Source organism: Thalia democratica, chromosome 1 (genome assembly GCF_965202585.1).
Source record: "Thalia democratica chromosome 1, ktThaDemo2.hap1.1, whole genome shotgun sequence".
Taxonomy (NCBI): domain Eukaryota; kingdom Metazoa; phylum Chordata; class Thaliacea; order Salpida; family Salpidae; genus Thalia; species Thalia democratica.
In genome coordinates, this window is record NC_139165.1 from 108,183,509 (window position 1) to 108,206,884 (window position 23,376).

A 23,376-nucleotide genomic window follows, 5' to 3' on the forward strand; every position below is an offset into this window, starting at 1 on the left:
TAATTATTAAATTATATTATCATATATGTTTAAACGAAAAACCAGCAATTATTAATACTAAAGCATGTTGTTGCAGTTTAAAATTTTTTATTAATCATGTCGCTGAAAGTGTTCAATTTAGAAAATTTTGCACTAGTTTGCTTAAAAGTAAACGGTTTTCAAAATAGTCTGTATAGATTACATGTTTTTTGGTAGTAAATTTGAAGAAGTATAAAGTTTTATCACTTTCATACTATGTGCTAACTGCGTTAGAATACAATAAAGATTTGTGAGACTATAAACTATAGAACGGTATAAAACAGTTTGCACAAATTTTTTAGGTACTTAAATATCGTCTGTTTTGTTTTTATATATGTAAAAATTTGTGAAAAATTTCTTTATAAGACTTAAGTGTCACGGCCCATTATGCACCTTTTGTTTGTGAAATTAATAAAGTATACATAATATTCGTCATACGTTTTATACCTTAACCAGGTTTTTATGCGATTTATACTCTTTAAAGCTGAAAAATATTTTGTATCTTTTTATTTTATATTTGTATTTATAAATACGGTTATCAATAATAATATCCTAACATCCTAGATGCTGGATAATGCTGAATTTTATAATACCAATAGTAATAAAAATAGGGAAGTTAAAACTTTAAAAAAATTTGAGAATATTTAGTATAATAATATTTGAAGCAAAACAGTTTCAATATGAAATATATTGGTAATATTTATACTCAATTCAAAGCAGTTCTTTCAATGACGAGGAAAAAAACTCACAAACTGATAGTCAAATTAAATTTACTAATTAAAGAACGTTTAAAAAACAAACTATTTTACTATATTTATTAGTTGGTATATCACTAAATTTGTGACTATATTTTTAGCTTTAAAAAAGTCTATAGACATTTTTCAAGCACTAAATTTTTTTTTTTTTAACAAAGCTCTAACTACAGTTTTAATATCATAAATATTTTGAGAAGTTAAATTTTGTGTTAAAGAGTGAATACACTTCACGACTGAAGTTTCTAAAAACTTATTTTGATACCAAAACATAGTAAATATTTTTTCGATTTATTAAAAAAAAGTGAAACTTTTGAAATAAAGCTTGAACATTTTTTTTTTTACAGAAAATATTTAAAACTTGTGTTTTGTATTAAATAGTGAATAAATCTGAAGCCCAAGGTTTAAGAAAGTTTATTTCAAAACCAAAATATAATAAGAAACTTTTTCATCGAGCAAAAAAACAGAAAATTTTTTTGAATATATAAACTCAACACGTTTTTTTTTTTGTCAACAAAAGTTTTTAAAAACTTGTGTTTTGTATTAAACAGTGAATACATCTGAAGACCAAGGTTTGAAAATTGTTTTAGATATCAAAACATAGTAAGAAACCTAATTATTGAGTATAAAAAATAAAAATTTGAATGTGAAGAATGAACATACTTTTTCTGTCAGCAAAAGTTTTTTAAAACTATTTTTTTTGAATAGTGAATATATCTGAAGACCAAGGTTAAAAAAAGCTTAAATTTATACGAAATATAATAAGTAACTTGTTATTTGTATACAAAAAGAGAAAGCTTTTGAATATGAAGACTAAACAAACTTTTTCTGTCGACAAAATTTTTTTATAAACTTTTCTTTTGTCTTAAACAGTGAATACATCTGAAGACCAAGGTCTAAATAACTAGTTTTTAAACCAAAACGTAGTAAAAAAATTTTATTTGTATAAAAAAAAGCGAAATTTTTTTAATTTTGAGACTGAATAAACTCTTTTAGTTTACAAAATATTTTAAAATTTTTTTGTAATAAACAGAAGACACAAATGAAGAACAAGATTTGAGTAAACTTGTTTGAATTCCAAAATATAGCAAGAAACATTTAGTTTGTATGAAAAAAGAGACAACTTTTTTTTCAATTAAACTTTTTTGGAAAAGTTTAAGTGTTGTACGGAACAGATGATACATTTTAGGATAAAATTAAATAAAAACTTTATTTTTTATTCAAAACATAGTAAAAACTTTTTACTTTTAGAGAATGAGAAAATTTTTGATTTTGAAGACTGAACAAACTTTTATAACAACAAAATTTTTTTAAAAAATTTTAGTTTTGTTTTGTATACTAAATATATCTAAAGTCTTAAACAAAACTTAATTTATAACGAATATGGTAAGAAACTATTTATTAATACGAAAAAGGTTACAGCTTTGAAAATGAAGACTGAACAAACTTTTAATGTCGACAAAAACTATTAGAAACTTTTGTTTTGTGTTAAGATTGTGGAAATACAAACCTATCGTATAACTATAATAACCATGTCTATTTTATTGGAAATTATCTGTTTGTGATACTATTTTACCTTAAATGAGTTTCAAAGTTATACTCTTTACCTAATCATGAAACTAAAACTTTTAAAAACTTTTCACTTTTAGAAAACTTTAATTAAGTAAAAACTGGTATAAATTTATATTAATTTTAAAATAATAGATTAAATATATTAAATATAGCACTTGGTTAGCTTTCTTGCACGAGCTTACAAAATTCCTCGAGGGAACAAAATTGCACAAAGATAAAATTGCACGAAGTTACTTTTTACGAAGGGTCACTTTTGCACGAGCAGACAATTTTGCACGGAGACATTCTTGCACGTTTTTTTTTTTTTTTTTTACTATCACTGTTACCCCTAACCGTTACCCTCGGTCAGTAAGTTATTTTTTAGTTTATTTTTTTTCTTTTATATCACTGCTACCCCTAATCCTTAACCTTGATCGGTAGCTTACTTATTTTAACTATTTTATTTCCTTTAGTAATTTTTATTAGCTATTTTTTTATTTTTGTTTTTATTATCACTGTTACCCTTAACCCTGGTCATTATATTTTTTTCTATTTTTTTATTAAAACTTTCCTTACTCACTGATAATTATAACAATGTAGTAAGAATAACCTACCTCCTCTAATAAAGTATAATATTTAATTTATTTTATTTATATTAATTTAAATATTTTAATGTATTTTTTATTAATTTTAGTGTTTTTAGTAACTTTATAGAATCAATCATATATGAAGTGCTGTTGAAAAATCTTTTAAATTAAATTGAGAAGCATAGCTAAGGGTTAAGGAAGTTAATGTGACCACTTAATAGTCATCTAACTTTCACAAATCTAAAACTTTAAAGTTTATACTAATATTTAGTGATACTTATTCAGAGGATTGTTTTTGTTTTAAAACAACTTACTTAAAAAAAGTAAAACAAAACATATTTGATACGATTCTTATGTAGAACCAAACTAACGTAAACATTATTTAGAATTTTGAAAATTTTTTATTTAGATTATTTTACTATTATTTTAAACTTCAAGTATTAAAGCTTTCTTTATACAGTATTGACAAGAAAAAACAAGACAAAATATTTTTAAAAGAATTTTAGATCTTCTTTTTACATGCTTATAAAAAAAATAAAATCAATAAATGTTGTATGATGTTTTTTTTAAATGTAGAATACTCTGAATAAAACAAAAATAACAACTATTTTAAGATAATTACCAGAACAAAAAAATTATAATTGAAAATACCAAAAAAAAATGTATATATTTATATATAATTTATAAGTTAATTATCTGATAAAAAAAAAATTTGAAGAAAACCTCGCAAATACGTCATAATTATTGAACTAACAAACTGCAACGGTTTTATCTAGTTTATGTGTACTTTTCAATGTTTTAATAAGCTGGAGTTTTTTAATTTTAGTTTGTAAGTCATTGAAACAATGACTAAAATTAAGTTACAAACTTACAAAATTTTATATTTGTTTAACTAAAGAGAAGTTTGAAACCGAAGCGTTAGAGGAAAATAAAAGAGAAACAAGAGCAGCGCAGTTCTCAAGAACCAAACTACCGCATGACACATAAACGAACCAATCAAATAATGTCTGCACAAATATTAACCATTTTGATAATTTATTAAACATTTGATATTAAAACTATCAAAGACAAATAAACAGATTCTCTTTCTTTAAATATTTATTAGCACTAGTTTGTAAAATAGTTTAGTACTACATACTATTAAACCAATAGTTTATGAAAGCATAAGTGACGTTGGTTTCGCATTTGACAAACTCTTGTATTATTATAATTAATATAAGCGTACACTTATCATCGTAATAGATCCGTTTCTGATCATCTAGTTATGTTTCACCGCAAATAAACACAGTAAACAGAGAGTGAGGAAAGTATTAAAACTATAAGCAAGGTACTGTTGTTTTTATTTTGTTTCTGCAGATATAAAATTTCTTGAAATATAATTATATAACTAATCCTTCTTAAAACTTTTTATTTAAAAAAATATTTTGTTGTTTTATTTGATGTATTGTTCATATAGATTTAACATGATAAAAAAAATTAAAAACTCCTTCGTTAAAAGTGTCTTTGTGAAAAATTTTCTTTGTCCAAAGATGTCCCTTCAAGCAAAAGTGAACTTTTTTGCACCTTGTATATAGGCTAATATATAAGTTAAATATATATACTTAGTTGAAATACGTAACATTTAACATACTGATATCCTAACTTTTATTTTCTCAACAAATGCTAATTTAGTCTTTAAACCACACCACAATTAGACATAGTATTAAATAGACACTGTATTATAGTATTAATCATTTTATCAATAAAGAACTTAAACTAATTTATAAGTTGACAGTTTGTAAGTTAGTGTAGTTGTGGCTAAAATTTTAAATAATTTTTAAAATTCAGTAAAGGCGGTTATTAAAAATGAGCTAAGACACTAAAAATAATTATAAGTATTTAAAATTTTTAAGGCAATATTAATAATCTTTTTTTGTTAAGTTTATTTAAGTATGTTTATTGTGTGATTTATGAATTTTAAAAGCACTTCCTAGCACTAAACTTCATATTTAAACAAACTTAAGACTAAAAAAATGTTAATCACAATTGCAGTGACTTACAAACTAAAAAGAAAAAGAAACTCTTTATATTTAAATAGGCTAAGTAATTTGTTTTGAATTATTTTTGTTGGTATTTGTGATTTTAAGATGCTTCCAAGTATTTTTTACCGTGCATTAAGCTGAAAACTTTGTAATAATTAGTTCATATTTTTTATACAATAAGAGTAAAAGTACCTGTTCAACAGCTGATAACTAAATTTATTTATTGCTAACAAAATTATAATTTTCAAGATTTTAAAATTTTTAACAAAACACACTTAATGATCTTAATTTTTTATGAGACTTAAATTATTCTTTAACTGATACTGTACCATTAAAAACTTAATCTTGTAAAGCAAAAACAAGTCTTCAAAAGTACATAAAATGATTTATTTTTGAATTTATGATCACTAATTAAAAAATTAACTAAAAAAAATTATATTCTTAAAGCTTACAAACTTACCGACCTTTTTGTTAACGTATTTGAACTTAAGTTCTGGTTTATTTTTTGGAAGTCTGTCTGATTTTACTTAATGAAACCAGTTTTGTGTTCGTTGCACAAACTATTTATTGTTATTTGCGAAAAAAAAATCTAAAAATCATAAGTCACCTTGTTTTTAAGCTTTTATGGATAGTTCAATATCGATGTTTTAGATTGTAAAACTTAAAATAGTATTGTAGGATATTATTTTATTTTAAATATAAACGGAAGTCGTCATTAAATTAAAATTCTTGGTAATTCTGATTTATCTTAAACATAATATTTAACATTCCTAAAGAAAATCAAAATCTTAATCACCGTGACTTACAAAATGTTTTTCATATCTTAGGCTACATAACACATGATCCTAAAGAAAAACATAATCTTTATCGCAGTGACTCACAAACTTTTTTCATATATCCATATGTTCATTCTATATGTACATATGGTTGTCATATGTAAATAATAAACTATGGCATCGAGTTGCATGATTATTAGAGTGCATCTGTTGCCCCTTATAGGTAAAATCTTATATATCGCATTTTGTATTGTATGTTGGAAATCACATATATTGACAGCACAAGAAAAAAAATTCTAGCATTTGCTACCGTCACGCTATTTACACTTTTCTGAAAACAACAATTTACCATATTTTTCTGTAAATTGTATAAGACCTTAAAATATCGACTTCTGAGTTTTTAACTGAAAAATTCTATTCATGTAGCAATCACCACAAAAACACATTATTAGCGTTTTTATACCATTTAAAGAAAGTTTAAGTGGGATGATTTTTAGTTTTTTTTTGTATTTTTTTATCGTTTTTGGTTTATTTTGAGTTTTTTTGAAGAAAGTAAGAAATTCCTACAGCAAACTTTCTTCAAATAGTCTCAAACGCGTAGAATGTGTTTTTGTGATTATTGTTACATGCAAAAAACATTCAGCTAAAAAATTGAAGGTCGAAACTAAAAGGTCCTATACAATTTACATAGAGGTTGTTTTCAACAAACATGTAATTATCGTGGTGGTGGAAAAAGCTGGAAACCAGTTTTTTTTTTGTTTTTATAAATGGTTTGCTACGCACAAAAAGTTAAACTAAGCTTAACTCTAAGGTCGGGGTCGGGGCAACATATGAACCCTAATAACTATTATAAAATGTTCATTTTCATCGTTATTAACAGTTTTGTGTTAAAAATATTAACAACCATATTGTCTTACAAACTATTATTCATATTGTAGTAACTTATGTCTAGGAAGTTTTCTTGATATATTTTTCGCATGTAAATATGTTATTATGGCTTAAAGTTGCAAATGCTTTGTTAAGTCAAATTATTTGAAATATTTTTATTTATTTCGTAATTTAAAACAATAAATAGTATATATTTTAAATTAATAAATTACTTATCTAGCATGTTTAAAGTTAGTTTTAAGATTAAAATAATTAATGCATCTTAATATGTATTAACTAATAAAAAAAAACTATGTTTTTTTATCATATCCAACACAATAAATTTAAGCTGATAAGTTTAAAACTTATATTGGCCTACAAAAATCTAGTGCAAAAAGAAGTTTTTTTTATAATTATAATCGGATTTAACTTAAACTATGGTAACTTTTAATTTTCGATTTTTCATATCTAAACATCTATATGTTTTACTTTTATTTGTTCGTACTAGTTAAGTTTCCTCTTCTAAACTAAATATTAAACCAAACAAACACTTTCATTTAGAGACACTTACGTACTTATTTAAACCATTATATCTCTAAAAGTTCAACTAAATTTTTTGTTAGATATTAATATAAGTTTCTGAATATTTTCACATAAACTCACTATAAGACTTTATACCAGGGATCGGCAGCCTTATGTGACTCGTGGGCCAATTTTTCTAAGAAAAATTGCTCGCGGACCGCACTGTTCAGAAAAAAAACCTTTAAGAGCCGCATTTTTTTAGAAAAATTTTATTAATCAGTATACAAATACTATTTAAATTAAAAAAATATGATAAGTTAACCAACATTAGGAAATAATAAAGAAAGTTTATTGAAATAACAGCCTAACTGTAAGTTTTTATCTGGAAATCTTTAATTTTTAATGTTTCTAAAATGCACACTTTCGGCTAAAAAGGAGCTCGCGGGCAGCAGATTTTGACTTAAAGGGCCGCATTTAGCCCGCGGGCTGCAGTTTGCCGACCCCTGCTCCAGCCTACCAATATAACGGCATAAAAATATAAATCAAAAAGTTTAATATTCCAATGCGTGTGGTTTAATGTGTAAAGAAAAATTTTAAAGTATCATCTTGTATTTATTTTTCCTTCTACTGTTACGAACGTTACTGTAGAACCATTTAATCATTTATTTTTAGCAGCTTTTCAGCTAAATATTATTAAAATTTTAGTTTTTGACATTTTTTAAAAAATGTTGTATGTATTTTTTGAAGTATTTGTATATTTAAATTTTAATTTTGTTACAAGTTTTCTATAAAAATAAAAATATGAAAAATAATTTTTTACTTTTTACTAGGTTTCAGTGGTTTTTTAAAGTGTAATAAAATAGTAAATTCCAGATTAACAATGTTGCTTATGTTAAATGTTATTAAAAAACAAACTTATTCGTGCATAAAAATATAATAAGAAATATTATGATATATGTTTGTCATTTCAAAAATTTTAAACAACGTGAAAAGTTTTATATAGTTTATTAGAACTTTTTATTTTATCTTTATTTAAAATGACAAAAAAGTGCTGATAAACAATTAATGTTTAGCTCATTTAACCTAACAACTTTTATGCAAGTATAAAAAAACGGTCATAATTTTTTTAATTTTATAGTTTTTTAACTTCTGATATATTTATGATTATTTTTCGCCTGTTTTGTTCAAGGAACATTTTGTTAAAAATTTAGTTTGAATGATTTAAAAAATAAGTTCATTTTGTATTTATTAAAAATTTTAAAGAGATTTTTATTGGAAAAAAAAAATAATTTTGATAATAGTTGTTTTTATTAAAATATAAATTAAAATTTTATTTTCTAAGTCAAGCCGAATTTTAGCTAAAAACCAATTAAAACCGTACCAAGATGTATTTTATAATTTTGTATTCTGCATTACACTAGTTTTTAAATTAAGATCTAGCCTTATCCTTATCCAAGCAAAAACAAAACCTGTAACCAGTACTATGTATATATACTACCTTTAAAAAAAACAAGTATTCATACTATTATATTTTATATCTTTATTACTTAGTCATGGTTTATGACAAATAAAAAAAAAACTAGTAAGAATGTTTTAAAAACTAACCTATTATGTAGCACAAAAGTTATAAATCTTTTAATTTAAATTAGATCAAAGTAAAATTAAAGTTTATTTTAGTAAAATTATTCAAGTTTTAATTATACGTTTTCTGTCTAAACATAATAAAATCATTTTGTTCTTTAATATTTCTAAAATCTGTTCGTTTCTATAAAATTTAAAAAGAATACAGTAAGTTTAGTTTGAACTTCAATTTATTACAAAAAAAAGGTCAAGTCGTAGAAAATTCTCAATTTATAGTTCATTAATTTGTTTTAAAGCTATCCTAAAAAAACCGTTGGTAGCAGAAGTAAGTAAAATTGAAAACTTTACATTAGCTTTTAACTAAAACTGAAAAAAAATCCAATATTTAACTATTATCAAAAATCTATTTAAACTTTCATTTTAGAAAGCAAATAATTCAATTCCAAAAAATATTCTATTATAAAAATTATTTCAACACCAAGGTGGTTTAGAACAAATCATTATATTTAAAAATTTTATCAAAACAACTTCATTTAATAAAATAATGCCAATTAAATAATTACATATTTCATAGAAACAAAACTTGTTGCAAAGTTAATTTCATTGTTCAAAAACCTTCTCAATCTCGTGTAATTGCATGAGATTCTCCGGAATTTCAGAAAACTCATCTTTATCAACATGGTAACAAATAATGTCGGAGCAATTATCTTGATAGATTAGTACTTTGCCACCTACAGATATTGCTGTATCAAGATAAATGAATTTTTTTGGTGCTTTTAAAGCAACAAACTTTTCGCAGACGTCATCATAAACTTCAAGGTTATTCGCTCCAAAACCAACAGCAAATAATTTCTCTTTCACAACAACTAACTCGTGACGACTTTTACTTTTAATCATGTCAGGCATTGATGTCCATTCATCACCGAAAACGTCATATGCCTCTACCGCGCTCAATTCAATGCCAGCATTGTTGAACCCACCGGAAACCACTATACGTCCTTTGAAAACGACACAAGCGGCAAAATGTCTTGCATCATGCATGCTGGCAATTTCTTTACAACTATCATGTGTTGCGTTAATTTGTAGGCAAGAACTAGTGACTTGGTTGTAAGGATATTGTTCGTGGTAGTAACCACCAAAGATGAACGTTTTATCCATGAAAGTACAAGAACAATAGAACTCACGATTACCGAACATATCAGGTAGTGTTTTACAGCTATTCGCTGTAGGTGAATCAATTTGCCCACAGTACCTGTTTGTATGTCTATAACTCGTTTTGTTATGAAATAGGTTTTTCTTATCCAACAAAACTTCTTTAATCATTTTATAACAATCATTATTTTCCGTTAGTGATGAAGTTTTATCAATAACATGTTTCAATGCGTGTTCTGATAGCAACTTAAAACGAACTTTTTGTAACAGCTGGTTCGCATATTTGCAACGTTCTTCAATGTTGTGGTTTAACCACGAAACTGTTGCATTGAACACTTCAACTTCTGTGTCAATTTTCAGTCCAGAACTTGCAAGTATTTTTGCTACAAGACTCAAGTTTAAATGTGAAAAGTATTTGTTTTGAGCAACCATTGGAAAAAAACGTTCTATATAAACATGAGATGACTCATAAATAGTACTTAGTTTGTGAATTTTAGCTAAACTGAAATAGGTGAGAAAATTTTCTTTACATATTTTATTTCTTATAAAAGTGGACAACTTTAGGCTTTTATCTTTACTTAACATTACCTTGTTGATTTCTAAAGCTGCTACCAATTCATTTTTTTCAAACTGTATTTCACCTAATGAAAAAATATTGTAAAGTTTGTACAAATCTGAATGCAAAATAATATCCTTTTTGAAAATTTATGGAAATCATTAGTTCTCTAGTAATATTTTATTGATATCTAAATATGTTGAATTTTTAACTATTCTTTTCATTATTATGAAGCTTGAAAAATGTTTTAATTAAGAAATTATTTTATTAGGAGTATAAAAGGCTTTAATAATGGTATAAAACTTTTTTTTAATAAATAAATAAACCTTTTGTAAAAAAGTAGCTTTTAAGACACAATAGTTAAAAGACTGAACAATTTTTTTTTGTTTCAGTACGTCTAAAATTGTTTGAATATCTATTAACTTTATAACTATCTAAGTTAACTATAACTATTTCATTTACTACTTTATAACTATTTGGGTTATTTTAAAAATTAATTTTTATATTGTTGCTTATATAGTTTTTTTAAAAGAGTAATAACTTTTTCATTAAATTTGTTAATAAAGTAAACCATTTTAAAATTATTAAACGTAGATTTTGCAATGTAAATATACTCTTTTTATTAAATTTAAAACGTAAATTAAGTTGGTCAAATGCTTTAAATTAGTAATTACGACATAAAAAATTGACATTAAAAATAAAAACTGATTAAAAAATGTAAAATTAATGAAATATGATTTTTTCATCCTACCTTGGTTAGAAACTTCATTAGAAGATTTCGATATATTTTCTTCAAAATATTTTAGTGCATTTTTCTTAAATCTATCAACCAAATTATACATGGCTGGCAATTTAACTATTAAAAAAATAACTGAAAAACTAAATTTATAGTTTGTTTTCAAAAAACTCTGATCAGTTATTAATAAGCAATTAAAAATAAGCTGATTTAAAATTTTATTTAACTTATTAATTTTTCCTCAGTTTTATGCTAAACTTAATCCTATAAAAGGCACAATATATGTTAAATTAAATTAATAGTAAGCTTTTGTATCTTGATAATTTTTTGATCAGGATTTTATGTATGTTAACAATAATTTTGTTCATCTATAAACTTTCCTTTTTAAGAATTACATCAATCTTGTGACAAATAGGTGTCATAAAATCATATATCTTAAAAAATCATTGTACTATAAAAACTAAATATATAACTGTCCAGTTAGTTAAAAAAAATTCTATCAATGGTGTTGTCGATTTATAATATATTAAAATCATTATTTAAAAATGCTTATAAATGTGTATTTACTTTGGAAACATCTTGAACTTTTGGCACTACTACGACAACTAATCTATGTTTAATATTTTAGCCAAAATTTTAATGAACTCAAATTGCAATTCTTCTGGCTACTTAGAATTATCTAAAGATGATATTATTTAATTTGTATCGTTTCAACAAAGCAAAATGACTAGATTTAATAAGAAAAAAGCATTGTTACATTTTTGTTTAAAACTAAAAATAAAACAACAATAAGATGAACTCTTTTGAATATAGACTACACAATTTATTATAATTAAATTAAAGATTGAATAAAAAATATTTGTGGCCCTACTGACTGTAATTTAGATTTTTTTTCAGTTTCACAAGGTGTCATTCTTTGAATGTGAGAAAATAGAACCTAACCTTACAGCAAACTAGCCTGAGTCAGTTAGTTTTAATGAAAACATAAATATTGATGTGCTAAAACTTGACAACAACTTGACGCTTACTACTTTGACTTGAATGAAAAACTAAAAGTAACAAAAGAATAACAGTAGTACTTAAAGATATAATTTTTATATTAGTGATTGATTTTCAAAAAAGGTCACCTAGCCTGAGCTATGCTTTATGACAACAAAGCAACCCTGTAACAAGCGAAAATTGCTTTTTACCACTTATAAAAATAATTTTAATTTTTACATAACAAATAAAAGTTTAGACTTGTTTAGTCTTTTATTAAGTTTTAGTTTCTTGTTTATATAAAACTTTTAGCCATTTAAGTTTTATTTTTGTATCTAAAAGTTAAAGGAGCTATTAATAAAAATTTGAAACCTTTAGAATAAAAAACCTAAGAAAATGTTACAAAAAAACTTTAGACGTTTTCAAAAAAAAATCCCTTTATATACACATCTATATTAATTCTTTTACAAAACTGACCATACCACTTTCAAAATGAAATAGCTTAACTGAATTTTAAATGTTAAATAAAAATTTTGGTTTTGTATAAATTACTTAAAATTTACATGTCCATTACTAAGATTTTTGTTATTAATTTAAGTTACATTTGTGAAATAAATCTCAATAATCCTTATCGGTTTAACTAGATAAAAAGTTTTAGTGGATTATTCTCCTCAATAGCTGTGGACAACTTAAACTTTAAAATAAATTCATGATTTAATTTAAATAAACAGATCATGGTTATATAAAGTTGTGTACTTTTACAAAAACTGTAACAACTAGTATTTTACTTTTCCGTTTTATACCAGAATGACAAATAATTTATTTCATATTTTATAGGTCTTTTGAATTTTTTTTTCTATTATGTATAATATTATACTTTTTTTTTAATTAAATATAAAAGAAAAACATTTTCAAATGTATCTAATAAATCAAAAAGAACTTAAAATGTGTTTTAAAATAATTATAACTGAACAAAGTTTTTTTTTTATTGATATAACTTAGTGTTTCAATATTAGGCCTATTCTCTCCTTAGTAAATTTTAAAAATTTATAAAAAAAAAAATGTAAAGTTTTGGTTTTTACTTAAATATAACATTTCAAGATTTCTCTTTTTACTTTTTTCAAAATCAACCAAAATCTAGTTTTATTTTCATAGCTTGAATTTTCAAATATGTAGTTTTTAAGTTTTTAGGTGTAATTGCCACCTTATAAAACTAATGATTTTTGCTTTGAAAACATTCTGTTTCTTACAAATAACTGAAACATTGTGGATTGATTTTGGATGGATATTTAAAAGCATTACTGTTAGAATTTATTTCGAAGGTCAGGATCACATATTAGGTTGTTGAATATATTTTTGCTGCTAGCTTTGGATTTTGAGCTCAATGATTTTATCTTGTGTTTTTCACTAGAAAAAATCTTCCTTAGTGATAAGTTATTTGGCAATTATTTGCAATGTAAAATATAAACTTTTAAAACACAAGGATATAAAGTTATTTTTTTTCGGAGGTAGTCTGGCTTTTTTATAGTTGAGATTGGACAGTTCTGATATAAATACATTTAATGTAGCTGCTTAAAATAACCATAAACAAAACTGTTCAACTGTTTTGCAAAAACAAAAGACAACAAATACACAGTTTTTCATATGGTGTTTTAAACCAGTTTCATTACCTGTAGATTATGTAATCAGAACTGTTTAATCTCATCTTTAAAAAAGCCAGGCTACCTCCAAAAAAATCATTTTTAATTTTTTGTGCTTTAAGTATTTATATTTTACCCTGTGAATAAATGACCAACAACTTGTCACTAAGGGATACGTTTAAGTTAAAAATATGGTAATTTAGTTCCAATAGCAATTTACATACTAACATTGTTTTTGAACAATTTGAATATTAAGCAACACTAAATTGTTCAAAAACAATGTTAGTATTGCTTAATATTCAAATAGTTCTCACAAAGGCTATTAAAACTCTTTTAGTTAAACAGCAATTCAGATGTTTGACATACTTACAACAGGGTTGCCACACACTCAGGGAACTCAGGGAATCTCAGGGAATTTTCAAACTGTAGAAAATCTCAGGGAAACTCAGGGAATTTTGGCATTTTTTTTTTAACTCAGGGAAACTCAGGGAAGTTTTGATTTTTTCTCTAAATTTCAGGGAAGTTTTTGAAAATCTCAGGGAAATTTTTTTCTAGATCTAGAATGAGGTTTAGTTAATCCAGTTTCAATATTTTGTTCAAAAGTAGTAATTTTTATTATTTAATAGTTATTTAGAATTTATTTAGCCTTGCGGCTAGTTCTTCAATATTCTTAGTATTAACATTGTAGTTTTTTTTAAGTTTTAAATTTATATTTACTTAAGTAAAATTAAACAGTTTAGAGAAATGAAAGTTGTTGTTTACTATTCATTAAAAAGTTCTAATAAACTTTTTATTTTTATTTACTTACATCTCGATATCCCAAGCAAGTATAGATTTAACAAGAGTCCTTGAGGCTGTTTTTGTGCTTCACAATGGCCAGGCAAGTGTTGAACGGGGCTTTAGCTTAAATAAGGAAGTAATATCAACTAATATGGGAGAGATGACAATAAGGTCCCGAAGAATGATCAAAGATCATCTGTATGCAAACAGTCTAGAACCAAGCACAGTTGAAATAAGTTCTGAATTGTTAAAATTTGTAAAATTTTCTAGGGCCCAATATTTGGCATATCTTGAGCAACAGCGCTTTGCTAAAAATGTTCCAAATAAAGGTGATTCTTTGAGCAAGTTAGGAGAACAAAAAAGTAAACTTACAAAGCAACTCAAATGTTTGAATGAAGACTATGACAAATATACTGCAGATGCCAACAAACAGTCTGATTTAGAAGCAATGAAAGAATTATTAGCAAGAGGAATAGCTGCTAAGGTCAACGCAAATAAACTTGAAAATAAAATTAAAACTATTGATTTAGAAATTGCATACTTAAACTAACAGTATTAAGATTTTTTTTAATAGGTAATGTGAAATTTTTTTAAAATCAAAATTTTGTTTTCAGTTATTTAAAATAGATTGTGTATGAACATCTAAAAGACATAAAAAAAATTCAATTTTAGATTATTTTGTATCAGTTGTTAGGTATTAAGTTGTACTTTGATATGAGATATTTCTTTAGCTATTTCTTTAAACTTTCTTTTTGCAGGTTTTTTTACAATAATGTTAAGCTTTTAAGTTTTATTTACTGCATTCAGAGCAGTTTCTAGGAAAGACATACAAGTCATAATGAAGTTATTATGTATGCATTTAAGTGAGTTCTTCATGTGAAATTATTATTATAGTAAAATTAGATTTTGTCAATTAAAATGTCAAACAAATTAAACTTTATTCTTTTATGCAGAAAGTTAACTAACAAGTTTACACAAAGATGTGCAAAAATTTAGTTTTTAATTTTTAATTGGTTTAAACCTTTTAAGATTTAGTTTTTGAAAACAGTTTTTTTCATAAATTTAATGCAGAAGCACACACATACAACCTTCCTTTTATTATTAAAGAAGAAAAGTGAGAATGAGGTATTAATAATTTGTGTTAGAAGAGAAAATTTTTTTTTTAAGATTTGAAAAATACTCAGGGTAACTCAGGGAAATTTAAGGTTACTCAGGGAAATTTTTGGTCACTCAGGGAAGATTTTTTGGCTCAAAGAGTGGCAACCCTGTTACAAAATAAAATCCTGTTACAGTGGTTTGTGCTAGAGTTCCAGAGAAAAAAACTACTCTAGATAAAAAAGGGATTTATTGTTGATTTAATACATTACTAGTTTAAATGCAAAGTTATTATTTTATACAATATTTATTATTATAAAAATAGTTGCCACTCTATGAATAAAGAAATAATCTGATTCACTAAAATCTGTCCTGATTAACTTTTAATTGTCTTGATCTATTCCAAGTTTTTGAAATCTCTTTAGAAAAAAAAGTAAGTTATTGAACAAAATAAATACAAAGTAACTAAGTATTGCATTTAGTTTAACTAAAACTCATTCAAAACCTAGAAAAAAATAGCTTGGATTTTATAGAAACCTTAAAGCTAGTCTTACGATTTTATAACAAAACAAAACTATCTTGAGTCAGCCTGAAAAATACAAACTTTTCTAAGTTTAATGTATTTAAAGAGTTTAAAATATTGTGAGTAATCCTGAGTTTCCTGAATATCTTAAATTTGTTATAACCCTGTAAATAAACTTTTTTGACATGAATCTTGATGGTTATTTTGTTCCACTAGCAATTTACAGACTAATTTTGTTCTGATAAAATTTGTTTGGTCTAATAGTTAAAGGGTTTTTACAAGGGCTATTTTTAACTTTTTAAGTTGAACAGCAATCCTGGATTTAGACCCAGTGGTTGACATACATACAATATAAAACTAAATTGTATCCTGTTATAAAGGTGTCTGCTAAATTCCAGAAAATAATCACTTCAGAAACAAATGTATTTTTATTGCTTAATACTGAAAATAATTTTTAACATCAAACTTTTTATGAATAAATTAAAATGACATGCTTTACTAAGTTGTGGCAAACTGTTTCACATTTGTTGTAAATAATTTCAATCTATTTTAAGACTTAAATTTTCAAATACTAATATAAACAAAAAATGGTCATAATTATGAATTTAACCAAACTTTAATTTTTAGGGAGTTATTTTAAAACCTCAAAACTTTTTAAATTAGTATAAGGGAGTGGAAAGTTGTAGTAAAATTTTATATTTTTCATTTAGTCTAAAACAGGGTTGCCACTAGTTTTTTCATAAATTTTTCCAGGTTTTTAAAAGTAAACATTTTTGGGTCTATTTTTAGTTTCAAGTAAATTTCTATGAAAGAAACTGTGTTAAATAGTACAAAAACATTTAAAAGATGCCTAAAGTTACTTTAAATGTGTTTTGTAATAAAAAAATTTTATGATGATGACAAAAAAATCTTATTTATATGATAGAATGTTTTGTGTCAAATTAAAATTTAAATACTGAAAATGTTAAAACTATTAAAAATTCCATGATTTTCCAGTTTTTTTTTGATCAAAATTCCAGGTTTTTCCAGGTTTTTTTCAAAATTTCTCAAGTTCCAGGTTATTTTTGCCTAAATTGTCGAATTCCAGGTTTATCAAGGTTTTCCCAGGCTTCCAGGTAAAGTGGCAATCTTGCTAAAATAACTCATATATTTTTTTATTAAATTAAAGAAATAATGAGAGCAAAATTATAAATATAATAATGTTAAATTAACTTTTTTTACTTATATTTTGCAAAATTATGTGTCTGTCAACTTATTGTAAACACACAAGTAGAAAATTCTAAATAAAAAAGTAATTTTAAACCTTTTAGTTAACATGTTATGTTTTATGTTGCACTTGCATAAATACAACTCTTTAAAATATACTTTGTTTAGCACTATTTCTTTACCACTACTATTATGATGTGAGCTGTGTAATTGAACTAAAATGGCTTGATTTTGTTTTGGTTTCATTTTATCAAAGCAGTGAATAGAAAGAAAATCAACATACAAATATTTATTTTCAAGTTTATCTTTATTGGCCGTTTAATTTGAAGCATAATCCGATTTTAGTTTTAGACATATGTTTAGAGATATTTTATTTTAAAAATGCAAGCTAAAAAATGCCAGCCTTACTTAAAAAGTCAAATAGTAAAAAGTTTTCAATAATCTTTTAACATACAAGAAATTCAATCTTTGTGTTTAGTTTTTAATAACTTTTGTAATTTTTAATGGTATTGTATATTGATAATGTAGTCTTTATTTTACTTTATTTTATTGTAAGTGTAATACAGACTGTACTTATCAAAAATTTGTATGTAACAAAACTATTTTTATTTAATTGTTTTAATTAAATTATATTACTTTTTATTATACTTCAATATTTTTAAAAAGTTGAGTTAGTTATCAACATTAATTAAGAAGAAATATTTGGATATTCATTCAATTCTATTATAATATTTTTTGAAGAAGAAAAATAAGACAATTATTTAACATTTTTGTGTCAAATAGAATAAAAAACATTGATTATAGATTGTAGATAAATTCTAAACAATCTTTTTAATTATTTAAAAACTTTTAAGAATTTTATATAAAGTTAAGTTTTTATTTTTGACTTTTCGTATCTAAACTTATATATTTAATACTTTGAATTGTTCGTACAAATTAAGTTTCCTTTTCTAGACTAAATATTAAAACGATCATTTAGAGTCACTTACGTACTTATTTATACCATTATATCTTTTAATGTGTAACTAAATTTTTTATTAGATATTAAAATAAGTTTCTGAATATTTTACACCTAAACTCACTATGAGACTCTAAACCAATATAACGGCATAAAAATATAAATTAAAATGTTTAATTTTCTAAGGCGTGTGGTTCAATGTGTTGAGAAAAATTACAATCGAGATTTTTCTTGTATTTATTTTTCCTTGTATTGTTACGAACGTTACTGTAGAACTTTTTATGTAATCATTTATCAGCAGTTTTTCAGCTTAACGTTATCAAACCTTTACTTTTTGACTTTTTTTAATAAAACTTTGTAGTTTTTTTTGAAATATTTGTATATTCAAATTTTAATTTTGTTACAAGTTTTCTATAAAATTAAAAAATTGCAAATTAATTTTTTACTTACTACTACGTTTCGGTGGCTTTTTAAAGTGTAATAAAATAGTAAATTGCACATAACAATGTTGCTTATGTATAATCTTATTAAAAAACAAACTTATTTGTGCACGAAAATATAATAAAAAATACTATGTTACATGTTTGTTATATCAAACATTTTAAACAATATAAAAAGTTTTATTTATTTTATTATAAAATTCTATTATTATCTTTAATTCAAATGACACAATAGTGTTGATAAACTATTGATGTTCGGCTCATATTACCTAACAACTTTTATGCAAGTATTTAAAACGGTTATAAATTTTTCATTCCTATAGTTTTTTACTACTGATATATTTATGTTTATTTTTCGCCTGTTTTGTTCAAGGAACATTTTGTTAAAAATTTAGTTGGAATGATTTAAAGAATAAGTTCATTTTTTTTTAATTAAGGAGATTTTTATTGAAAAAAAAGTATTTAATTTAAATAATATATATTTTTTTAATATAAGTTATAACTTTATTTTCAAAGTCCAGCCGAATTTTAGCTAAAATCCAATTAAAATCGTATCAAGATGTATTTTTATAATTTTGTATCCTGCATTACATTAGTTTTTAAACTAAGATCTAGCCTTATCCTTATCCAAGCAAAAACAAAACCTGTAAACAGCTTACTATGTATATATACTATCTTTATAAAAAACAAGTATTCATACTACTATAATTAATATCTTTATTACTTAGTCATAGTTTAAGCAAATTAAAAACAAACTAGTAAGAATGTTTTAAAAACTAGCCTATTATGTAGCACTAGTAAGAATGTTTTAAAAACTAGCCTATTATGTAGCACAAAAGTAGTAAATATTTTAATATAGTTAGCTTAAAAAAAACTTAAGTTTATTTTAGTAAAATTGTTCAAGTTTTAATCATACGTCTTTGTTTAAACATAAATAAAACAATTTTGTTCTTTAATATTTCTACAAGCAGTTCGTTTCTTCAAAAATTGAAAAAAAAACAAAAAGTTTGGTTTCAACTTTAGTTTATTACAAAAAAAGATCAAGTTCTAGAAAGGTCTCAACTAATAGTTCATTAATTTGTTTTTAAGCTATCCTAAAAATACCATCGGTAGCAGTTTTAGTTAAAAATGAAAATTTTACATTGACTTTTTACTAAAACTGAAAAAAATCCGATATTTAACTACTATCAAAAATTTTTTAAACTTTTATTTTAGATAGCAAATAATTTAATTCCAAAAAGAATATTTTTTTATATAAATTATTTTAACACCAAGGTGGTTTAGCAAAATCAATTATATTTTAAAAACGTTATTAAAACAACTTTACTTGATAAAAAATTCAAACTAAATTAACACATATTTTATAAAAACAAAACTTGTGATAAAGTTAATTTCATTGTTTAAAAATTTTCTCGATCTTGTGTAATTGCATAAGATTCTCTGGAATTTCATAAAACTCATTTTCATCAACATGATAACAAATAATGTCGGAGCAATTATTTAGATAGATTAATACTTTCACCTACAGATATTGCTGTATCAAGATAAATGAATTCTTTTGGTGCTTTTAAAGCAACAAACTTTTTGCAGACGTCATCATAAACTTCAAGGTTGTTCGCTCCAAAACCAACAGCAAATAATTTGTCTTTCACAGCAACTAACTCGTGACGAATTTTACTTTTAACCATGTCAGGCATTGATGTCCATTCATCACCGAACACGTCATATGCCTCTACCGCGCTTAATTCAATGTCAGCATTGTTGAACCCACCAGAAACTACTATACGTCCTTTGAAAACAACACAAGCGGCAAAATGTCTTGCATCATGCATGCTGGCAATTTCTTTACAACTTTTGTTCTTACAACCATCTTGTCTAATTTGTAGACAAGAACTAGTGACTTGGTTGTAAGGATATCGTTCGTGGTAGTAACCACCAAAGATGAACGTTTTATCCATGAAAGTACAAGAACAATAGAACTCACGATTACCGAACATATCAGGTAGTGTTTTACAGCTATTTGCTGTAGGTGAATCAATTTGCCCACAGTACCTATTTGTATGTCTATAACTCGTTTTGTTTTGAAATAGGTTTTCCTTATCTAACAAAACTTCTTTAATCATTTTATAACAATCTTTATTTTCCGTTAGTGATGAAGTTTTATCTAAAACATGTTTGAATGCGTGCTCTGATAACAATTCAAAACGAACTTTTTGTAACAGCTGGTTCGCATATTTGCAACGTTCTTCAATGTTGTGGTTTAACCACGAAACTGTTGCATTGAACACTTCAACTTCTGTGTCAATTTTCAGTCCGGAACTTCCAAGTATTTTTAATACAAGACTGAAGTTTAAATGTGAAAAGTAATTGTTTCGAGCAACCGTTGGAAAAAAACGTTCTATATAAATCAAAGATGACTCATAAATAGTACCTAGTTTGTAAATTTTAGCTATACTGCAATAAGTGAAAACATTTTCTTTAGTCATTTTGTTCATTATAAAAGTGGACATCTTTAGGCTTTTATCTTTATTTAACATTACCTTGTTGATTTCTAAAGCTGCTACCAATTCATTTTTTTCAAACTGTATTTCACCTAATGAAAAAATATTGTAAAGTTTGTACAAATCTGTATGCAAAATAATATCCTTTTTGAATATTTATGGAAATCATTAGTTCTCTAGTAATATTTTATTGATATCTAAATATGTTGAATTTTTAACTATTCTTTTCATTATTATGAAGCTTAAAAAATGTTTTTATTAAGAAATTACTTATTAGGAGAATAAAAGGCTTTAATAATGGTATAAAACATTTTTTTAATAAATAAATAAACCTTTTGTAAAAAAGTATCTTTTAAGACACAATAGTTAAAAGACTGAACAATTTTTTTTGTTTCAGTACGTTTAAAATTGTTTGAATATCTATTTACTTTATAACTATCTAAGTTAACTATAACTATTTCATATACTACTTTATAGCTATTTGGGTTATTTTGAAAATAAATTTTTATATTGTTGCTTATATAGTTTTTTTAAAAGAGTAATAACTGTTTCTTTGAATTTTTTAATAAAGTAAACCATTTTAAAATTATTAAACGTAGATTTTACAATGTAAATATACTCTTTTTATTGAAATTAAAACATAAAATTAAGTTGGTCAAATGCTTTAAATTAGTAATTACGACATAAAAAATTGACATTAAAAAATAAAAATTGATTAAAAAATGTAAAATTTATGAAATATGATTTTTTCATCCTACCTTGGTTAGAAACTTCATTAGAAGATTTCGATATATTTTCTTCAAAATATTTTAGTGCATTTTTCTTAAATATATCAACCAAATTATACATGGCTGGCAACTTAACTATTAAAAAAAATAACTGAAAAACTAAATTTATAGTTTGTTTTCAAAAAACTCTGATCAATTATTTATAAGCAATTAAAAAAAAGCAGATATAAAATTTTATTTAACTTATTAATTTTTCCTCAGTTTTATGCTAAACTTAATCCTATAAAAGGCACAATATATGTTAAATTAAATTAATAGTAAGCTTTTGTATCTTGATAATTTTTTGATCAGGATTTTAGGTATGTAAACAATAATTTTGTTCATCTATAAACATTCCTTTTTAAGAATTACATCAATCTTGTGACAAATAGGTGTCTTAAAATCATATATCTTAAAAAATCGTTGTACTATAAAAACTAAATATATAACTGTCCAGTTAGTTAAAAAAAATTCTATCAATGGTGTTGTCGATTTATAATATATTAATATCATTATTTAAAAATGCTTATAAATGTGTATTTACTTTGGAAACATCTTGAACTTTTGGCACTACTACGACAACTAATCTATGTTTAATATTTTAGCCAAAATTTTAATGAACTAAAATTGCAATTCTTCTGGCTACTTAGAATTATCTAAAGATGATATTATTTAATTTGTATCATTTCAACAAAGCAACATGACTAGATTTAATAAGAAAAAAGCATTGTTACATTTTTGTTTAAAACTAAAAATAAAACAACAATAAAACAAACTCTTTTGAATATAGACTATATAATTTACTATAATTAAATTGAAGATTGAATAAAAAATATTTGTGGCCCTACTGACTGTAATTTAGATTTTTTTAAAACTTCACAAGTTGTCATTCTTTGAACGCGAGAAAACAGAACCTAGCCTTACAGCAAACTAGCCTGAGTCAGCCAGTTTTAATGATTACTTAAAATATTGATGTGCTAAAACTTGAATGAAACACTAAAAGTAACAAAAGAATAACAGTAGTACTTAAAGATATAGTTTTTAAATTAGTGTTTGATTTTCAAAAAAGGTCACCTAGCCTGAGCTATGCTTTATGACAACAAAGCAACCCTGTAACAAGCAAAAATTGCTTTTTACCACTTTAAAAAATTGAATTTATTTTTACATAACAAACAAAAGTTTAGACTTAATTGGTCTTTTAGTGAGTTTTAGTTTCTTGTTTATATAAAATTTTCAGCCATTAATTTTTTTTTCTATATCTAATAGTTAAAGGAGCTTTTGTAAAATTTGAAATATTTAGAGTAAAAAACCTAAGAAAAGGTTGCAAAAAAATTTTAGATGTTTTCCAAAAAAAAAACCTTTATATACA

At 24.3% G+C, this 23,376-nt stretch overlaps 1 protein-coding gene across 1 annotated transcript; it reads right to left on the bottom strand.

The window, feature by feature from the left end:
- Window positions 1-9,275: 9,275 nt before the first annotated feature.
- LOC145842195 (kelch-like protein 7) lies at window positions 9,276-10,259 on the bottom strand. The gene has a single exon (XM_082949601.1). The coding sequence runs from the start codon at window positions 10,257-10,259 to the stop codon at window positions 9,276-9,278; it is 984 nt and encodes a 327-aa protein (XP_082805727.1).
- Window positions 10,260-23,376: the final 13,117 nt, after the last annotated feature.

Coding starts and splice junctions, on each gene's coding strand:
- LOC145842195 (XM_082949601.1), bottom strand. CDS start 10,259: ATGGTTGCTCAAAACAAATACTTTTCACATTTAAACTTGAGTCTTGTA.